The sequence below is a fragment of the Barbus barbus genome (genome assembly GCF_936440315.1).
Source record: "Barbus barbus genome assembly, chromosome: 49".
Classification (NCBI taxonomy): Eukaryota; Metazoa; Chordata; class Actinopteri; order Cypriniformes; family Cyprinidae; genus Barbus; species Barbus barbus.
The window spans coordinates 6,201,748-6,221,974 of record NC_136727.1 but is presented as its reverse complement, the minus strand read 5'-3'; the positions used below and the strand labels follow the sequence as shown (position 1 = coordinate 6,221,974).

The following is a 20,227-nucleotide window of genomic DNA, read 5'->3' as shown; positions in this document are numbered from 1 at the left end:
GATCTGTGGGTGTGTGGTTGTGCGTCAGAGGGAGGTGTGTTGTGGTACGATCAGTTGTGGCGAGATGTGGACAGACAGTCCAGTTGTGTTGCAGCGGGGGCCACATTACACCGGCTTCTCCTGAGTTATCCTCTTCAAAGCTCAAATACAGATCCAACTATGAGCCCACAGAGGGTAAGTGCTACTTCAACCATGAGATAGTGAATATTATTGTACTTAAGTACCTGACTGTGAAAGTTTATCTACAGATACAGGATACCTGTTCGTAACTGTTGCTTGTTTTGTCTTTCTGCTTATAGTTAAACTGTTATTTTTAATACTTATACATATTTATGGTGTAGTTATTTATATTATTTGTATTTTTTGTAATAAAAAAATATTTAACATAAAATGTATTTAAAAGTAAAAAAAATGTTTGCAGTTCTAATCCTTTAAATGTTCTATAATATAATAAAGTGAACATACGTTGACGATGTTGTTGTCATTTGTAGCTTGATGTAACTCATATGTTATATCAGTATTACAAGAGTTTTAGTTATTAGTTGTAACAGTAACTAACAACAAATGAAAGTATCTGGGACATATGCTTGAGTTCAGCATGTTTTTGAACTCGTTAGCAATGTTGGACATTTTGTCCACCATGTTTAAGGCCTATGTGAAACCTGAATCTTCATGGCAACTTTGGCTGGGTATTACAAAACATCTCTACTCACATCGCTAGCTTGAGGTCATTTTTAGTTTTTAGATGAGTTTTCCTGGTTTTATCTTAGTATACTTATAGAAATTCAGTTCATAATTCAATGTGTGACTTTTTTTGTCTGGTTTTGCATGGCTGTGCAGTATTTGAGGGCAAGTGTGAGATGCTTTCACACTGAACAGATCCGTACAAACATTAGAGAGTCTGAGGCAACAGCTCTAGTGCTGATTCCTGTCTTAAAGCTAGACGTCCAGCCATTTATACCATCTGAAAAGATTTGTTTGAGGGTGTGCATATGTATTTGTTTGAAAGCAGTGAAAAGGTTTTCAGCTGCATGAATGGATGAACATATAAGACTTAAAAATTGGTTTTAATATTATTACTAATGCAGTTAAGTTTCTTAAAAAATGTAAGTATCTGAATATTTTACACTTTTTGCAATGTTTGTGTGGTGTTTTTTTAATTTATGGCTGATGGCTTGTTACTTTTATTGATGAAAATTATGCTGTTACATATAAAATCTAGCTTTTTATATTAGGGAATGTCCCAAGTATACCTTTTTAATGCATGTTTTTAACATTTACACTACAGGCGTAAATGTTATTGTATAAATGTATAAGCATTTGCTGTGAAATGTATGATGTCTTTTAATATTCTTTTAATATTCCACTTCAGTCAATGTGACTCATTCATTTCTTCTCTCTCTTTATTCTAAAACAGGAGACACCTAAAAAATGACAGAACGACAAATGGCTTCTACTGAAAGGAGCCTACGTAAGTTGACATTTAAACTATGGGGAAAAAATCCCTGATTGTTTTCAATTTATTTATTTGTTCTGTAGTAATTGACTCAGTAAAAGTGATGTGACATACGGCCAAGTATGGTGACCTATACTCTGAATTTGTGCTCTGCATGTAGCCCATCCAAAGTGCACACACACAGCAGTGAGTAGTGAACAAACACACACGTACACACAAACACACCGTGAACACACACCCGGAGCAGTTGGTTCAGTGCCTTGCTCAAGGGCACCTCAGTCGTGGTATTGAGGGTGGAGAGAGCGCTGGACATTCACTCCCCCCACCTACAATCCCTGCCGGCCCGAGACTCGAACCCGCAACTTTAGGATTACGAATTCGTCTCTCTAACCATTAGGCCATGACTTCCCAATGTAAAACTGTTGGGCGTGTGAAAAACGCCAAAGTGTTGTACCTGTAGAAACACTGCAAGTAAGCAGGTGGCTTACAGTATATAGACCATTGTATACTGTCAATATAAACACTTTTAAGGTGATACAAAGGTTATTCCATTAGTTCTAGTAGATTTTGCCTTTAAATGTCTCCACAAACATTGAAAACCATTCATTGTTAAAACTGTTGGGAGGTTCTTACTGGGAAAGCTTGACAAAAGGGCTAAATGATATCTAATTTTGCATTTAAAATGCTAAATATTAAATCATATCTAAATAATAATTCCATTACCTCATCTGGTAGCGTTAGAGCACTAGCAACACAAACTTATAAGGATTCATAAAATGTATGCCAAAACCTCATTTCTATACAAAAGGAGCATTCATTATCTGAGGCAGGGGATGTTTCTAGCGTGTTGTGTTTATAATGATGTGCTAGGAATGTCCTGTTGTCTGACCCCTACTCGCCCTCTTCGTCTCCTGTACGGTCTTGCTCCTCAGGTATCCAGGCTGATGACGACTTGAAGTCTATGTTTGTCGGCACAGTGATGAGAAAAATCAAGTCTCGCACATGGAAAAAGCAGCGTTATTTCCGGCTACAAGAAGACTGCATGACTATCTGGTACAAGAGCAAGAAAGCAGGAAATGCACACTCCACCTGTAAGTAGAGCTGACAAGATCCAGAATTGTAATTATTAGTAATTTATCCAAAGCAACAAATACAAGAACAATCCCATACGCCAGGGGTTTCCAGTCCTTCTCCTGGAGGGCTTGGTGATGAGAATTGAAACACACCCTCCTAAAATTTGTAGTGATCCTGATGACCTTCGTTCAGGTGTGTTTAATTAGGGCTGGAGCAAAACTGCTGGAACGTGGCCCTCCAGGAGCAGGATTAGACTTTGCTGTTATAAAAGAAAACTGAGTTTAAGTATTTTACTTAAGATCACAGTAGTGATCGTCCATGGATCAACTTTTCCTGTGATTGAACCTATAACCTGCCTAGAACAACTGCACCATTACCCTAGGTAGGGCTGTGCAAATAATTTAATACACAGAGCTGTAGTTCGCTGACAAGCTACGCAATATCGCCTTCAAAATCGAATGCGATTCATCTGCGATTTTAAAGGCGATATTGCGTAGCTTGTCAGCGAACAACGGCTCTGTGTATTAAATGCCGCTCCATCTGAAAGCACGTAAAGGAGATTAACTACTAATCACAGAACCGGCTTTACTGACTAGATGCACATGATCATCGCATTCGATTCTTTTCACAGCCCTAACCCTAGGCATACAGTCATGGCCAAAAATATCGGCACCCTTGGTAAATATGATCAGAGAAGGCTGTGAAAATGAATCTGCATTGTTAATCCTTTTGATCTTTTATTTTAAAAATTCACAAAAATCTAACCTTTCATTGGATAATAAGAATTTAAAATGGGGGGGGGGGGGTATCATTATGAAATAATTTTTTTTCTCAAATACACGTTGGACAAAATTATTGGCACCCCTAGAAATTCTTATGAGTAAAATATCTCGGAAGTATATTCCCATTCATATTCACAATTATGAGCACTCCAGGGTGATTATGAACATGAAATTATCCAGCCATGGCTTCCTGTTTCACAGAAATATAAATAGGAGGGAAAACATAGCTCAAATTCCCTTAATCATCCATCACAATGAGAAAAACCAAAGAATATATTTCTGATGTGCAGCAAAAGATAATTGAGCTAGAGCAGTGAAAATTCCCATTTCCACCATCAGGGCAATAATTAAGAATTTCCAATCAACAGAAAATGTTACGAAACTGCCTGGAAGAGAACTTGTGTCTATATTGTCCTAATGCACGGTGAGAAGGAGAGTTTGAGTGGCTAAAGACTCTTCAAGAACCACAGCTGGAGAATTGCAGAAAATAGTTGAGTCTCGGGGTCAGAAAACCTTTAAAAAAAATTGTCAAACATCACCTGCATCACCACATGTTGTTTGGGAGGGTTTCAAGAAAAATTCTCCTAGCTCATCCAAAAACAAACTCCAGCATATTCAGTTATCAGACACGACTGGAAATTCAAATGGGACTGACTTCTATGGTTTCTATAAAAAGTACCTCATGTGTACAATGAAATATACTGCTGTATTTTTGATGTTGTGGACCTATATTTCTGCTGGAGGTCCTGGACATCTTGTTTAGACACATGGCGTCATGGATTCTATCAAATACCAACAGATAGAAAAATCAAAAAGTAACTGACTCTGTTAGAAATCTTATAATGGGCCATGTTTGGATCTTCCAACCGGACAATAATCCAAACACAAACCTCAAAAACAACACAAAAATGGATCACTGAGCACAAAACCAAGCTTCTGCTATGGCCATTCCAGTCCTCTGACCTGAACCCTGTAGAAAATGAGTGAGGTGAACTGAAGAGATGAAGCACCGTCATGGAGCTGTGAATCTAAAGGGTCTGGAGTGATTCTGGATGAAGGAATGGTCTCTGATCTCTTGTCAGGTGTTCTCTAACCTCATCAGGAATTATAGGAGAAGATTTAGAGCTGTTAAACTGGCAAATGGAGGTTTCAAAAAGTATTGAATAAAAGGGTGCCGTTAATTGTGGCCAATGTGTATTAGAGAAAAACATTTATTTCATAATGATATTCCCCCCCTCATTTTAAATTCTTATTATCCAATGAAAGGTTATATTTTTGTGATTTTTTTTAAATAAAAGATCAAAGGGATTAGCAATGCAGATTAATTTTCACAGCCTTCTTTGATCATATTTACCAAGGGTGCCAATATTTTTGGCCATGACTGTATATATAGCAGCCATCTTCATATAAAGTATTTTCAGAACCTGTAGATCAGGGCTGGACAACTTCGGCCTTGGAGGGCTGGTCTCCTGCAGAGTTTAGCTCCAGCCCTTGTCAAACACACCTGCCTGTAGTTTTCCAGTAATCTTGAAGACATTTATTAGCATGTTCAGGTGTGTTTGTTTAGGGTTGGAGTTAAACTCTGCAGGACAGTGGCCCTCCAGGAATAAAGATGCCCAACCATCCTCTAGACCAGGTTCGGCTCCTGGGGGGCCAACATCATCCAGAGTTTAGCTCTAATTTGCTCCAGCACACCTGCCTGGAAGTTTTTAGTAATGGAAAAGACCTTGATTAGCTATTTTAGGTGTGTTTAATTATAGTTGGACTCTGCAGAACATTGGCCCACTAAAAGCAGGATTGAATGCTCCTGCTCTAGACTGGATGCAGAGTTTGGGTGGGGATCAAAGTTTGATTTGATAGGCCAAATATTGGTCTGGTCTTGTCTCCAACTCTTAGGGCAGGGGTTCTCAACTATTGCCCTCGAGGTCCACTTTCCTGTAGAGTTTTGCTCCAACCCTAATCAAACACTCCTGAACACGCTAATCAAGGTCTTTAGGATCACTAGAAAGTTATAGGCAGGTGAGTTATATCAAGGTTACACTCTTCAGGAACATGGACCCCGAGGGCTAGAGTTGAGAGCCCCTGTTTTGGGGTTCAGTGGATGGTTAGGTAAATGTTTGCTATGTGTATCTATAGTTTCTGTGGGTGATGTGGAAGCTGTGCGGGAAGGGCACAAATCTGAGGTTCTGCTCAGCATTGCTGATGAGTTCCCACCTGACCGCTGCTTCACCCTTGTGTTCCGTGGTCGACGAGGCAACTTAGACCTAGTGGCCGAATCAGCAGGGGAAGCGCAATCATGGATTAAAGGGATACGCAAACTCATCGATAACCTGGAGAACATGGGGCAGAGAGAGAAACAAGACCAATATCCTTTACTGTCACTCTTTATCTGCCTGTCTATCATTCCACTCTCTGTCCATCTTACACACACAACGTTTCAGGCAGGCTAATAGGCATTAAAGGACATTTAAATACACATTAGACTGCAGCACATGTGATGCATTTACCTGCTTTCACTCCATGTTGTGCAACATGAATTATGCAAGGGGGACATGTTCCTGGGACAACATTCATGTTTCTTAAAGTTTTAACCCTATCACTATGCTTATTTTGAAGTCCAAGCCCCTAGTTTGAGCTCTTAACTCTCAGCTCTTAAACATAACCCTAAAATCAGTTGACAGGAACTCTACTTAAGTAAATCATACCAAGCACTTTGGTTTTCCCTTAAATGCTGTTTCCAGATGGATCTGTGATTGGTTTAAAAAGGCAGACAAAAACAGAGATGGACGGATGAACTTTAAGGAGGTCCGAGATCTGTTGAAGATGATGAATGTGAACATGAACGAGCATCATGCTCTTCGTCTCTTTACGGTAACTGCACATTTATGGTCGATCTACGGTTTTTCTATTGCTGTACCACTTGATGTAGCTTCAGTTCAATGACAGTTTTTACACTAGACACAATTAGGTCATTAATTTGGTGATCCATTTCCAGGTAGTTGTTTGTATTTTTTTAGTGCTGTCAAACGATTAATCGTGATTAATCACATCCCAAATAAAAGTTTTTTACATACTATACGTGTGTGTACTGTGTATATTTATTATGTATAAATAAATACACACACACACAGCATATATTTTGAAAACATGTATATGTATTTACATGTATATTTTATATTCATATATTATATTATAAATATTTAATATATAAACAATATATCTTTCTTAAATATATAAATGCATGTGCGTGTATTTATATATACATCATAAATAGACATAGTACACACACATATAACATGTAAACAAATTAATCGTTTGACAGCACTAGTATTTTTTTAATTTTGGAACTTCTATTGCTCTGCAGATGGCAGACAAGTCTCAGTCAGGAACTCTTGAAGATGATGAGTTTGTGCTGTTCTATAAGATGTTGACTCAGCGTGAGGACGTCCTGCGAGTGTTTCAGGAATATTCGGGTGATGGGCAGCAGTTAACACTCCAAGGTCTGAAAGATTTCCTACAGGAGGGGCAGCTACATGAGGACGGAATTCAGCAGTATGCACTAAAACTCATTGAATGTTATGAACCCTCAGATACAGGTAACTAACAGGGTTGTACTTTTCTTACTCAAGTTTCTTCAAAGGTTATTTGTATTTTACTTTCCACTTTCCATTGATCTGTTTAGATCGTCCTCGGTGGTTTGGGTTCTTGTCGCAATCAAATTTTTAACTTTCAAACTTCTCAAACTCAGTAACTTCTAGTTCCAGGTATCCTAAAGCTGCATTTTGTGTTCTTGACATCTTGGCTCACCTTTAAATGCATCCATTTGTTTACCCTATGTTCCTATAGCAAGAATGCTACAAGCGATGACGTTTGATGGTTTTCTGATGTACCTGAGCTCACCAGAGGGCTCTATCTTCAACCCTATTATGGTGGAACTCTACCAGGACATGACTAAGCCTCTTTGTCATTACTTCATATCATCTTCTCATAACACGTACCTTTTGGAAGACCAAATCAGAGGACACAGCAGTGTGGAAGGCTATATACGGTACACAAGTTTTCAAAAAATTATTTTAAGTAGACATTGCCTTCAATTCTTAAAACTGCAATTCTTCTTTATATTCATAAATATGTAAATATTCATAAATATGTGTGTTTTAGAGCACTGAAACGTGGCTGTCGATGTGTAGAAGTGGACTGCTGGGATGGACCAAATGGAGAACCAATTGTCTACCATGGACACACTTTCACCTCCAAGATCTTCTTCAGGGATGTTGTCACTGTGCTTGGCAACTATGCATTTAAAGTATGTCACAAAATATGGCTTTGTTTTCATTCACTCTTTTACAACTGCACATTCATAACAAAAATGTTCTGTGGTTGAGCCATGGCATAGTGGTGTTATCAGATGGTAATGCTACAGTGCTAGATGTTTCATTGTAATGATTGATTACCATATTCAAATACTATGGTAAGTCAAGGAATACCATGGTATTAGCATTATAATAGTGTTCAACATAATTTATTAGCATGGTACCATTTTGAAACAACATGTTATTACCATAATAACTTTATTTTAAACAATACTGTACCATGATATGGTTATGGCAACAGATGACAATACCACAGGCACGTCAAAGAATAGCAAGGCATTAACATGGCAAACAAAAAACCATAGTATTACCTTGGTAAATGTAAAAAATAAATGATACTTGGGGAAAATTAGCATAGGTTTTTGGACTTTTACTATGATATTTTTGAAAGCGTCATGTAAATGCCATGGTACATGCATGGTATATTTAAAAAAAAAAAAAACATAGGGTATTTTCATCAGATTCTAGTACTATACCATGGTGCAACAGTGCTTTTTTTTGTAAGGGGGTGATATCTGGTAGAAATACCATATACCTATACATGTTCTTAATTCTTAAAGGATATTCCCCCACCCCCCCGAAAATAACATTTTGTCGTTAATCACCCCCCTGTCTTTCCAAACCCGTAAAAGCTTTGTTCGTCTTCAGAACACAATTTAAGATATTTTGGATGAAAACCGGGAGGCTTGTGACTGTCCCATTGACTGCCAAACAATTAACAATGTCAAGGTACAGAAAAGTATAAAAAGCATAGTCAAAATAGTCCATCTGCCATCAGTGGTTCAACCGTAACGTTATGAAGCTACGAGAATACTTTTTGTACGCAAAGAAAAAAAAAACGACTTTATTCAACAATTTGTCTCCTCTTGTGTCAGCCGCGCCACAAATATATGCTGTTTTCGTTCAAATCAAAGCGTAAACAAACATAGAAGACGTATCCATGAGGTGCGGCTTACACAGAACAGCATACGCAGTTTGTGTCCAACGGATACTCTCCAAAATGGTGCTACGATGACACAGAGGAGATGAATTGTTGAATAAATTCGTTATTTTTTTCTTTGCGTAAAAAAAGTATTCTCGTAGCTTCATAACGTTAGCGTTGAACCACTGATGGCAGATGGACTATTCTGATGATTTTTTTTTATACTTTTCTGGGCCTTGACATTGTTAATTGTTTGGCAGTCAATGGGACAGTCACAAGCCTCCCGGTTTTCATCCAAAATATCTTAAATTGTGTTCCGAAGACGAACAAAGCTGTCACGGGTTTGGAACGACATGGGGGTAAGTAATTAATGACAATTTTCATTTTAGGGTGGAGTAACCCTTTAATACTTTATATAGCCCTCTTGGTTTCTTCATCTTTGAGCCTTCTAAACTGGTTTAGAGTACTGTACTAGCTTGCATTTTTGTGTGTGTGACAGACTGGGGACAGGGGCCAACATGCCCTTCTGTTTCTGTGTAATGTTATCTAGGGCAGTCGACCCCTGCTTGGCAGTGTGTTAGCCGCAGTTCTGTGTTGAGTGTTCCATTTCACTCCATCACTTATTCACACACACTCTCCCCCCCACAGGCATCGCAGTACCCTGTCATCCTGTCCATTGAGAACCACTGCAGTGTAGAGCAGCAGAAAGTCATGGCCCAACACCTCACCCAGATCCTGGGAGACAAGCTGTTGAAAAGCCCTTTAGATGGAAAGATTCCCATTGGCCTCCCATCTCCTGAGGTGAGCTGGAGAGCATGGATGCATGCAGTCACTTAAACAAGTACTTCCACTTAACAAGTCCACTTAATTGCTGCTTAATGAGCAGTAAATGTCTAGCACCAGTCATTCATCTTGAAGAGTCAAAGATCTCGAAGTTTCCACCCCACTAGCAGACGTTTGTATCAGAGTTCAGAGTGTGGTGACCTCTCCAGGATACATTCACTTTCTCCGGCCATTCACCTGGGGCGGCAGCCATATGATCTATGTCATGCGACATAGCCACACTGAATTATTAAAGCAAACGACCCTACTAAGAAAGACCAGCTCAGACTAGCATGCATTACCTTGTTTGTCAAGGCTAGCTGTTTCTGGCAAAACTTGCTAACCGGTGAATTCTTGCTAGAGGACTGCACACCACCATCATCACTTCAGCAGGGTCTAAGCAGAAGTGCTATATTACTGACAAGACCATCATAGCTGTTAGCCACTAGCAAAACTTAACTGAACACCATAGTCTACATTGTGAAGCTAATTGACTAAGGAAATCTTGCTGGTTTAGGTGCAAATTTATTGCATTCCTATTTGACCATCCACTATTAAAAGCATACCTAATGGACCTTTTTAAAATTTTAGTACCGAATGGTATCGCAGTCGGTACTTTTGACAACACTAGATGCTTGCTGATGAATGTGTATCTTCTTCATATTTGTGTGTGTGTGTGTAGGATCTGAAAGGGAAGATTCTGTTGAAAGGAAAGAAGATAGGTGGATTAGAAGATAGCATGAATGGGGTTGTGGATGACCCTTTGATGGGAGAAGTGAGCAACGAAGAGGAGACTGCTGAAATTGACGATGACCATCATCACAATGACAGCAAACGGCATAGAGTCAAGGTACAGTGATACATTTCAGGAGAGATGTTTGTGTAGATTTTCTAATCAAGGCAGGAGTAATTTATCAAATGATGATAAAGATGAATTCTACAATCTTGCACTTAAAACATGCAGTGGTGTAGCCAAGTCAGAAAAGTGTCTGAAACCCAGCAAAGGTAGATTTACAAACTACAACTGTTGTACCCTTCAACAACACCAATACCCAGAGGTTACTCGAGGGGGACTGTTCCTGTAATTAGTACATTCTAAATCACTCGTGGTAAAAATGGCAAATTAGAAGTTATTATTAGAACGAAATTATGTTAAATATAATGGAGCATTTCTAGGATACAATTTCTTTGGCTACTTTATGAGCCAACATATTGTAAAATATTGAATGGCGCTCTTGTCTCGCTGGGAGTTTTATCAGGTCTTCATCAGAGCTCTGCGGTGCTGCATCCTCGAGTAAGAGTTACAGTCTGCCACGACTTTAACCGCAAGATTTAAATCTAATTACGTAACATGTTGAACACTTCGGTTTCATCATCCCTGGAAACTTCCACTTCTGATCAGGAGGGTTACTTTGTGCCAACTTTTAGTGAAAAAAATCTGGACCATAAGCAGTTTAACTAATGTAGGCCAGCTTGTCTCATGTTAAAGGTAGCAAAATATTCTGAGACAAGAGAAGCTCAGTAGCCCTGAAAGCGGGTAGATTGCATAAACCACTAATGCAAGTTGGATGGACTGACACTGGAGCAATCTTGGGAAGAAAACAAGAAAAAGCAAGAGAGAAAGTCAGAGATACAGTGCCCTCCACTAATTTTGGCACCCTTGATAAATATGAGCAAAGGCAGCTGGGAAAATAAATCTGAATTGTTTATCCTTTTGATCTTTCACTACAAAACTTCACAAAATTCTAACCTATCATTGAAGTAAAACAATAGAAAGTGAGGGGAAAATCTCATGATGAAATAAATAAATGTTTTTCTGCAATGAATGTTGGCCACAATTATTGGCACCCCTAGAAATTCTTATGAGTAAAATATCTCTGAAGTATATTCCCATTCATATTTAAATTTTTTAGCACACCAGGGTGACTAGGAACATGAAATTGTCCAGCCATGGCTTCCTGTTTCACAGGATTATAAATATGAGGAACACAAAGGCCAAATTCCCTTAATTGTTGAGCATCACAAAATAGAAAGTGGCTGTAAGAAAAGAGTTAAAGCATTGACAATCCCCATTTCCACCATGGGGGTAATAATTAAGAGGTTCCAATCAACTAAAGATGTTAAAAATCTGGCTGGAAGAGGACGCGTCTATATCGTCCTAATGCACAGTGAGGAGGAGAGTTTGAGTGGCCAAAGACTCTCCAAGGATCTCAGCTGTAAAATTGTAGATATTAGTTAAGTCTTGGGGTCAGAAAACTTAAAAAAAAAAAAAAAAAAAAAAAATTAAAACATCCCTACACCACCACATGCTGTTCGGGAGGGTTTCAAGGAAAATTCTCCTCACTCATCCAAAAACAAACTCCAGTAAATTCAAATGGAACTGGCTTCTATGGTCAGACGAAACTGAAAAAAAGAGCTTTTTGGCAGCAAACCCACCAAATGAGTTTAGTACAAACAGGGATAAAAAGTACCCCATGTCCACGGTTAAATATACTGCTGGATCTTTAATGTCGTGGGCCTGTTTTTCTGCCTGTAGGTCCTGCTCATCTTGTTCAGATGCATGGCATCATGGATTCTATCAAATACCAACAGAAAAAAAAATAAAAACCTGACTGCCTCTGTTAGAAATCTTATAATGGGCCGGGTTTGGATCTTCCACCAGGACAACAATCCAAAACAAACATCAAAATAAACACAAAAATGGGTCACTGAGCACAAAATGAATCTTTTACCATGGCTGTCCCTGTCCTTTGACCTGAACCCTACAGAAAATGAGTGAGGTGAACTGAAGAGAAGAAATACTAACATGGAGCTGTGAATCTGAAGGATCTGGAGAGATTCTGTATGAAGAAAGTGATCTCTGATCGCTGATCCCTTATCAGGGGTTCTCCGAACTCTTCAGGCATTATAGGAGAAAACTCAGAGCTGTTACCCAGGGAAAAAGACATTGCAATAATTGGGAGCCAATAATTGTGGCCTACATGAACTAGAGAAAGCATTTATTTCACAATGAGATTTTCCCCCCACTTTCAATTGTTTTACTTCAATGATAAGTTGGAATTTTGTTAATCTTTTGAATGAAAGATCAAAAGGATAAACAATGCAGATTTATTTTCACAGCCGCCTTTGCTCATATTTACCAAGGGTGCCAATATTAGTGGAGGGCACTGTAGATAAGACAGAAACTACATATCTTCTGTGGTCTTCTGTTATCTGATAGGTGACCATGTGCATTTTCTGGCACTGCTGTTACCTTGTGACACTTGATTCTCTGAACTCTGGTTAGCTGCAGTCAGGGATCACCTCTCTTGGTTTCTCCAATCCGAGATACAGTCATCTTGTTGACTCATCAACTGGAAAAAAGTTGTCATGAAATTTGTAGCTTTTAACCTGTTACCCTGCGCCCCTATTTTTGAGCATTTTGTAAAAAACGATATAACCAAATAAAAATGTCTGTAGCTCTTGAACCCTAAGGTCTATATTTAAAAATCTGGTGTTGTTTGAAACTAGACACTTGATCCTTTGTTACTCTAGAGTCATAATAACTCAAAATTAGTATAGCAATAGAGTAAAACAAGGTAAAATATACATGAAATTGACTCGCGATATGTTTTAATGAAGCTCACTAAGGGAAAAATGGATGAGACTTGCATGCCAAAGGCCTGAAAACACCATAAAGATAAAGCTGAACATCTGACCATGTTTTGACTCAAATTTGAGGATGATACTCCCAAAAATGTAGTTTCTGTAAGCTTTTATTTAAAAAAAATCTAGGCGTCCTTTCAAAAAAGCCATTTGGAGACCCCAAATAGACACTTTGTAAACAAATGTCCAAATGAGTCAAAACTACATAATACATATATGTATATCAATTCAGAACTGCTCTGCCCACCAAAACACACAATAAAAAACTATTTCTGAACAGCATTTGTAGTGCTGACTCATTTAGTCATTTGGTTAGTCTACAAATGGCATTTTTGAAAAAAAAAACGCCTAAATATTTCCTGAAATAAAATATGAAATAATAAATTTTTTATAGGTAAAGACTTACAGAAAGTACATCTTTATGGTATTTCATTTCAAGAAAAGCTTTGGAAAAGTCATTTGGATATTTTATTTCAAGAAAAGTCTAGGAATCCTTTCAAAAATGCTATTTAGAGACTCCATAAGACACTGCATACTACATATGTATATCAATTCAGAACTGCTCTACCAATGAAACCACAAAAAAACACAAAACTATTTCAGAATTTGAACATAACTAAACAGTCTTTATTCTGAACAATTCCAATAATGAAAACAGTGAACCAAAACAGATTTGATCATTTTTGAACTAGTGAAAACACAAAACATGCAAAATACATTGTTTTTACAACATTTGTATTTTTTATTTATTTTATATGGTGAATATTATGAATATTACTATTTTACTAATATAGTAATAGATTACTATTACTAATATTACTAAATAATAATAAAAAAAACTATTTACAGTATTTACAGTGGAGGAAGACGCTCTAGCAGCCACTAAAATGGTTTTTTTCTGACCATCTGGATTCACCAGACCTCTGAAAAGACAGGAAAGAGTGAGAGAAAAAGAGTGAGAAAGTGTGTAAGCAAAACAAATCAAACTTGCAACACTGTTTACATTTTGTACACACACACACACACACACACGCGCGCACACACACACAATACTCGGGACATACCCACAAACAAACACACCCACACGAACAAAACTCATGTAATCCCCTCATATTATCCCTCTCCGTTGTCATTTTTAGAATCTAAAACAGCTAACATGAAACAAAAGCTGCAAATAACTACATGATAAACACACAAACATTCAAGAGGAGGGTGGAGACACTTACGTGCTAATGCTATCCACGCTTCCCAGCGATCTCCGTGCGTTTTCGGTTACTAAATTAGCCATTTTGTCTCCCCACGTCCTCCAAAACACCACCAAACGCCACAGAAACTCTTCTCAAGTCGAAGATCCATGATGGAGAGATTCAGATGTGAGCTTTGGACAACATCTGTTCGCTGATAGCCAGTCTGTGTAGCGCTGCGACGCCATTATGTGTACGCTTCATGCGTAACCCGAGAGCGCACGAAAACACACGGACAATACGCCGAGCTATTCTCTAAACAATCTTACGTAAACTATTCAAACTGTCAATCACTGTAAACGTCCTTGTGGTTGGCTAACACTTCCATCCATCAAAACTGTGCTGGCGAGGCATTGGCTGGCTTCAAACACCCCTATTGTGATGTGTCCGGATTGACACCTCGCTGACCCATTCACGGACGCGCTTACTGTCCCGGGTTATAACAGCTCCTGCGATTGAAGGAGAGAGACGAGGGAGGGCTATTCTTACTCGGAAGAGACGATTCTGCTGGAAATAGATGGCGTTTCAAAGCTGGAATCCGAATTATAATCGATATTTATTGGAAAATGGACGCTATCGATAACTATAACTCGAATCGCTTATGTAAACAAAGGAGGATCTATCGTGTTTTCCCCTATTTTTTCGTTGTTTTGGATTAAAAAGTGGATGCATTTTGAAGAGTGGACCCTTCTCTTGAAATGTATGCTGGTGTGTCTTGGAATAGTCTGAGCTGACCAGCGCTATTGGCGATCAAACGTGAGTACTGCGGTTCGCTTTGTTCATTTTAAATGGCCGGTCTTTCAGCATTTCTGTTAACCCTTTCCTCTCTGGTGTATTGATTTCAAAAACAAGCTCAGATCGTTAATCTTGAGTGTTTTAGCTTTCAAATGATATATAGTTAATGATAATTGATTGAATATTGTTCTAAAACAAAGGTAATAAAAAGCCCGACCACGCCCGACCACGCCCTTCCGGCCCGCCCACGGGCCGATGCGGGTTAACAGGTTAAAGGGGTCATCGGATGCAAAATTCACTTTTCAAGTTGTTTGAACATAAATGTGTGTTGGAAGTGTGTGTACACATCCATCCTATAATGATAAAAATCCACCCAGTGTTTTTTTTAATTCCTGTTTTAAAATCCCCTTTCTCAAATCAGGCTGTTCTGAGATTCCTGTCAGAATGACGTAGTTCTTTACAGACCGCTCCCACGATAGTTGATTGACAAGACCGTCTTACCTTAGAATGAGCTGAGAGCTGTCCGCCATTGTGTCGACTTCAGTGCAGGGAGAGACAAGATGTCTCCGATTGAGGTGTTTTGTTGTTGGATGTAATAATGAATAAAGTAGTCATCATTTACTCCCGACATCTGAGCTGCTGAAGACGCAGAGGATTAATGTTATTTTTGCTTTGAAGTGCCTAAATGCGTCTATGTTCGTGATCCAGCTTCATCTACAGAAGAAGTGAGTATAACGGTTTTTTATGAATTTTTGCAAATCGCCTTTCCTAATAACGTGCTAGTTAGCCAGTTTCGCGGCTAAAGTAAACAGTACTGCTCATCACCCCATGGAAGAGAGGGGCGGGGCGAGCAGAGCTCATTAGCATTTAAAGCAACCTGGACTATAAAAATGAAAACAGAGCTGATTTTGACAGGGTAAAGAATGTGTTTTTTACACTACCATTGAGAACTTTTAAACAAAGTATGTCATAGATTTTTCATTAAGACCCTAAAGAATCATATCAACTTGTGGAAAATGGGCATCCGATGACCCCTTTAATTTGCACACAAGCATTGTTCTCTTGCTGGATAACTGGTTTAGGCCAATTACTAGGCTAATTAGTCATTTAGTTAACAAATTTATCCTAAGTGACATTACTACAGGAATAGTCCCTCTTGCTCAATGGTACAATGTTGACGGATTAACCCTTGCTGGCTTTGGTTATCAGCCCAGATCTAGGCTTCACCACTCTAAGCAAGCTGAATATCATGTTAAGTTGGCACAGTGGGTTGGCAAGAATGAACCCAACAGATGGTAGTGTAAGATGAAGCCAGGTGGATATCTGGCCTCATTATCCAAAGGGTCGTCTGTCATGACATTGTTAAGTAGTCCTGGGTTCAATGGTTTAGGTAGCAGAACTGAATGCTTGCAGTAAAACCACATATACAATCTAGCTAGCAACCTTCTCAAATATCACAGCCATTTCCTTAAGTTTGCGATGCTCCTGGTAAAATCAGGCCTTGCTCCTTAAAAACTCGGCTAAAAAAGTGGTTCTCAGATCTTAGATGGCTTAAGCTGGTGTTTAGCTGTGTTAGCTGGTTGGCCAGTTTGCCTCAAAGACCTGACCAGCTTGAAAAGTGCCAACAACCTCTCTGAAATAATCAAAACAGAGCACCCTGACTAGTAAAAACTAGCAAACCACCTTAGGAAGGAGGTGGAAATGAAAACGAGGTGGATATTAAATTGTTTTTCTAACCTGTTAAAGACTTGTTTTTGTACTGTCTAGAAATCCAAGCAGCGTCTCTCTAAAGAGCTGTCGGACTGTGTGGTTTACTGCAAGAGTGTCCACTTCAGCGGCTTTAAACATTCACGAATTCACTCCAAGTTTTACGAGATCTCCTCCTTCACTGAGTCTAAGGCCCGGAAACACATAAGGGAGGCAGGTAAAGGAAACATGAGTCTGACTGCTCATAACAGCTCATAAATTTTTTTTTAGAGAATTGTATTGTCTTACTGTGTTTGTCTCTGTGCTACAGGAGCGGAGTTTGTTCTCCATAACGCTCGTCAACTGAGCCGGGTTTACCCCAGTGGTTTGAGAACCGACTCATCTAACTTCAACCCACAGGACATGTGGAACGCAGGGTGCCAAATTGGTGAGTGTACCAGATTACCAAAAAAATGGTTGAAATATAAATATTCCATAATTCATGAGATTTAGCTAGTTTAGCTAAGATTCATGAGGCTTTCGTGGAATTTTAAAATATTCTGTTGATTAACGTCACAACTATCTATACGATAGTTGTGATTAAGACAGATGTGATTAATATCTAGTTCTTGAGTCAACTAGAAATTAGTCTGACTAGCCTGTTGAAAAAACTGCTTTAACCAGCCTAGCTTTAAGTGATGTGCTTGTTTTAGTTAACCATCTTGCTGGTTAGGCTAATTTGGTTTGTTGGTTTTAGAGAAATTTTAGGCACTTTTCAGCTGGTCGTACTAGGAGACCAGCTAACACTGGCTAAATCAGCTGAACACTACCAACCTGACCAGGCTGGGAGACCAGCTAAACCAGATTAAAGGGGTCATGAACTACCTTTTTTTATTATTTTGTACTGTTCTTTGAGGTCCACTTATAATGTTATAAAGATTTTTACATGAAAAAAACATCATAATTTAGAAGTAATAGGCTATTTTCTGTCCTGTTTTGACCCTCCTCATCAGAACGCTTTGTTTGAATAGGTGTGGTGGATTGTATACTCGGAAGTAAACGCCCTCTGCTGTGATTGGCTAACACTTGTATATGTTTGACACCCTACATCCTTCACAGATGGACACTGCAGTGATTTAGGTTAAAAACGCATAAATACTCATTTCAAACGATCTAACAGACAAAGCAATAGTTATCACGTAATGAAAACAGTTTCTCACAATTGTGTGGTGCGACATTATTGTCAGATCCAATATATTCAGCACAGCATCGTTTTTTTATTTTCAATCTTTCTGAAAATCCTGCATCGAATTGTGCCTAGTTTGTAAACAAATCCGCAGTAAAAGTATACAAAGGACCAAGTTCTTACTGACACAGTCTGGAACTTCATTAAAAATAAAGTTCATCCACTCTTTCCTAATGTTAGGATAAGAAGGAAAGCAATGTAAAGACTGTTTTTCCACAACTTGACACTAAACAGCGTCTTGTCTTCAGAGCTATCTTTACTGTTTTCTGCATTGACTTGGGTTGCCAGGTTTTCCCAACAAAACCTGCCCAATTGCAACTCAAAACTAGCCCAATGGCGTTTTGAGGGGGTCCCCTGGAAAAATCGCGTTCTGGGGCTTAAAATACACATTTTTTGGCGAGGTTCCCCTGGTAAAAATTAGCATTGCAGGGACCAAATATCACGTTATTGGGGTCGCTTCAACCCGTGGACATGAAAAACAACCCGCGGCAACAGTGCCCAATTCCACAGGAAAACCGCGGACTTGGCGTTTGTCTCTCTCGTTCTTTACCTAACACGCAAATCGCTGGGCAGGGCTAAACAGGCAGTGATGTGTGGGGTGCGGAGGCGGTCTTTAGCAACAGTATTATGACAAAAAGTGGCACATTTCACAAACTGTCGTTTAGGCAGACTGGCTTCATTATAAGCTGTTTTTAGACTAACGAGAAAATTGAGTTCTGAAGCTTAGAGGGTGTCTTTATAGTACAATGACCTCTTATATGTCAAAAGATCAAGGGAATTTTGATTTCTTAGTTCATGACCCCTTTAAACCAACCAAGACTATTCAAAGTTGATGAGCATTGCTAGTTAACTAGCCGATATATCACTGAAAATAGGAAATGTTCCAATATACAATGTTTTAGGCAGGATCTCTTACTACTAAATACAAATGGTGGTAAATATTTTTTTAATTGGTAATTGTAGCCTTCTCTTCTCTTCTCTTCTCTTCTCTTCTCTTCTCTTCTCTTCTCTTCTCTTCTCTTCTCTTCTCTTCTCTTCTCTTCTCTTCTCTTCTCTTCTCTTCTCAGTTGCTCTAAACTTTCAGACCGCAGGGGTCGAGATGGATCTGAACGATGGCTTATTCAGTCACAACGGACATTGTGGCTACGTACTGAAACCAGCATTCATGCGCAACATTGACGAGAGGTTTGACCCAGAAAACCCCCAAAATGATGGTTACAAGCCACTTAGCCTGTCTATTCAGGTACAAACCTGAATTTCTGTGTATGTCCTGGCGTTATTACGTGTATATGCTAAACCTGCATATACTGTGTGATCTTTTCAGGTAATCAGTGGCCAACAGCTTCCCAAGGTAAACATCAAGGAGGGCTCAATCATTGATCCCCTCGTTCGGGTGGAAATTCACGGCGTACCACTGGACCAGGCCAAGCAGGAAACCAGATACATTGACAACAACGGTCAGTTAAAACATATAGGACGGGAGTTGTGTCTAGACTGAGAAAGCCTAGATGCAGTTAAACCAGAGATCTAGTTGTGTTTGAAAGACTGAACAAACTTGAAACAAATCTTGTTTTCGAACGAATGGTTTTGGACATGTGCTATGGTTCACAGTGAATGTGGATTATTTAGCCTATATATTGTATATTACTGTAAGTTTTTCACGATTTTAATCACTTTTGAGCAGTTGACTTAAATAGTCCTGTGACTAATTCATTTTTAAAAGTGCAAATATTCCATGTACTATTTGTACAATATTTATTTAATAATTTAGAAAATTTGCCTTAAAAAGTTCATTTGTTGAAAATGCTTGAAATTTTATGTCAGCTACCCATTTGTCTCTGCAGGTTTTAACCCAGTATGGTATGATATGCTTCAGTTCACAATTCACGTCCCTGAATTAGCGCTGGTACGGTTTGTCGTCGAGGACTATGATAAAACATCAAAGAATGACTTTGTGGGACAGTTCACTCTCCCTTTCACCTGTATTCAGCCAGGTACGTCTCCGTTCCACCAAATGCATCAAAAATGTATCCTCCTGTTAATACTAAGCACGTTTTGTTCTTCCTCGTAGGATATCGTCACATTCATCTCCTGTCTAAGGATGGCACCAGCATACCTCCTTCCTCGCTATTTGTTAATGTCCGTATAACTAAACTAACCTAAACTGACTTAAAGTTATCTTACACTGACACGCGCACAAAAGAAACTAAAAAATGCAATAATTTCAAGTCTTCCCAGTCAA

General features: G+C 38.9%; 1 protein-coding gene across 1 annotated transcript; it reads left to right on the top strand.

Annotated features, from left to right (window-relative positions):
• Window positions 1-1,431: 1,431 nt before the first annotated feature.
• Window positions 1,432-20,148, top strand: plcd4a (phospholipase C, delta 4a; the record flags this gene model as incomplete). The annotated part of the gene is made up of 15 exons (XM_079413171.1): window positions 1,432-1,471; window positions 2,389-2,547; window positions 5,449-5,677; window positions 6,054-6,183; window positions 6,677-6,908; window positions 7,159-7,360; window positions 7,474-7,618; window positions 9,256-9,408; window positions 10,112-10,279; window positions 16,821-16,977; window positions 17,071-17,187; window positions 19,053-19,228; window positions 19,310-19,442; window positions 19,830-19,979; window positions 20,057-20,148. 15 exons carry the CDS (start codon window positions 1,432-1,434, stop codon window positions 20,146-20,148), a joined length of 2,283 nt encoding a protein of 760 aa, XP_079269297.1.
• Window positions 20,149-20,227: the final 79 nt, after the last annotated feature.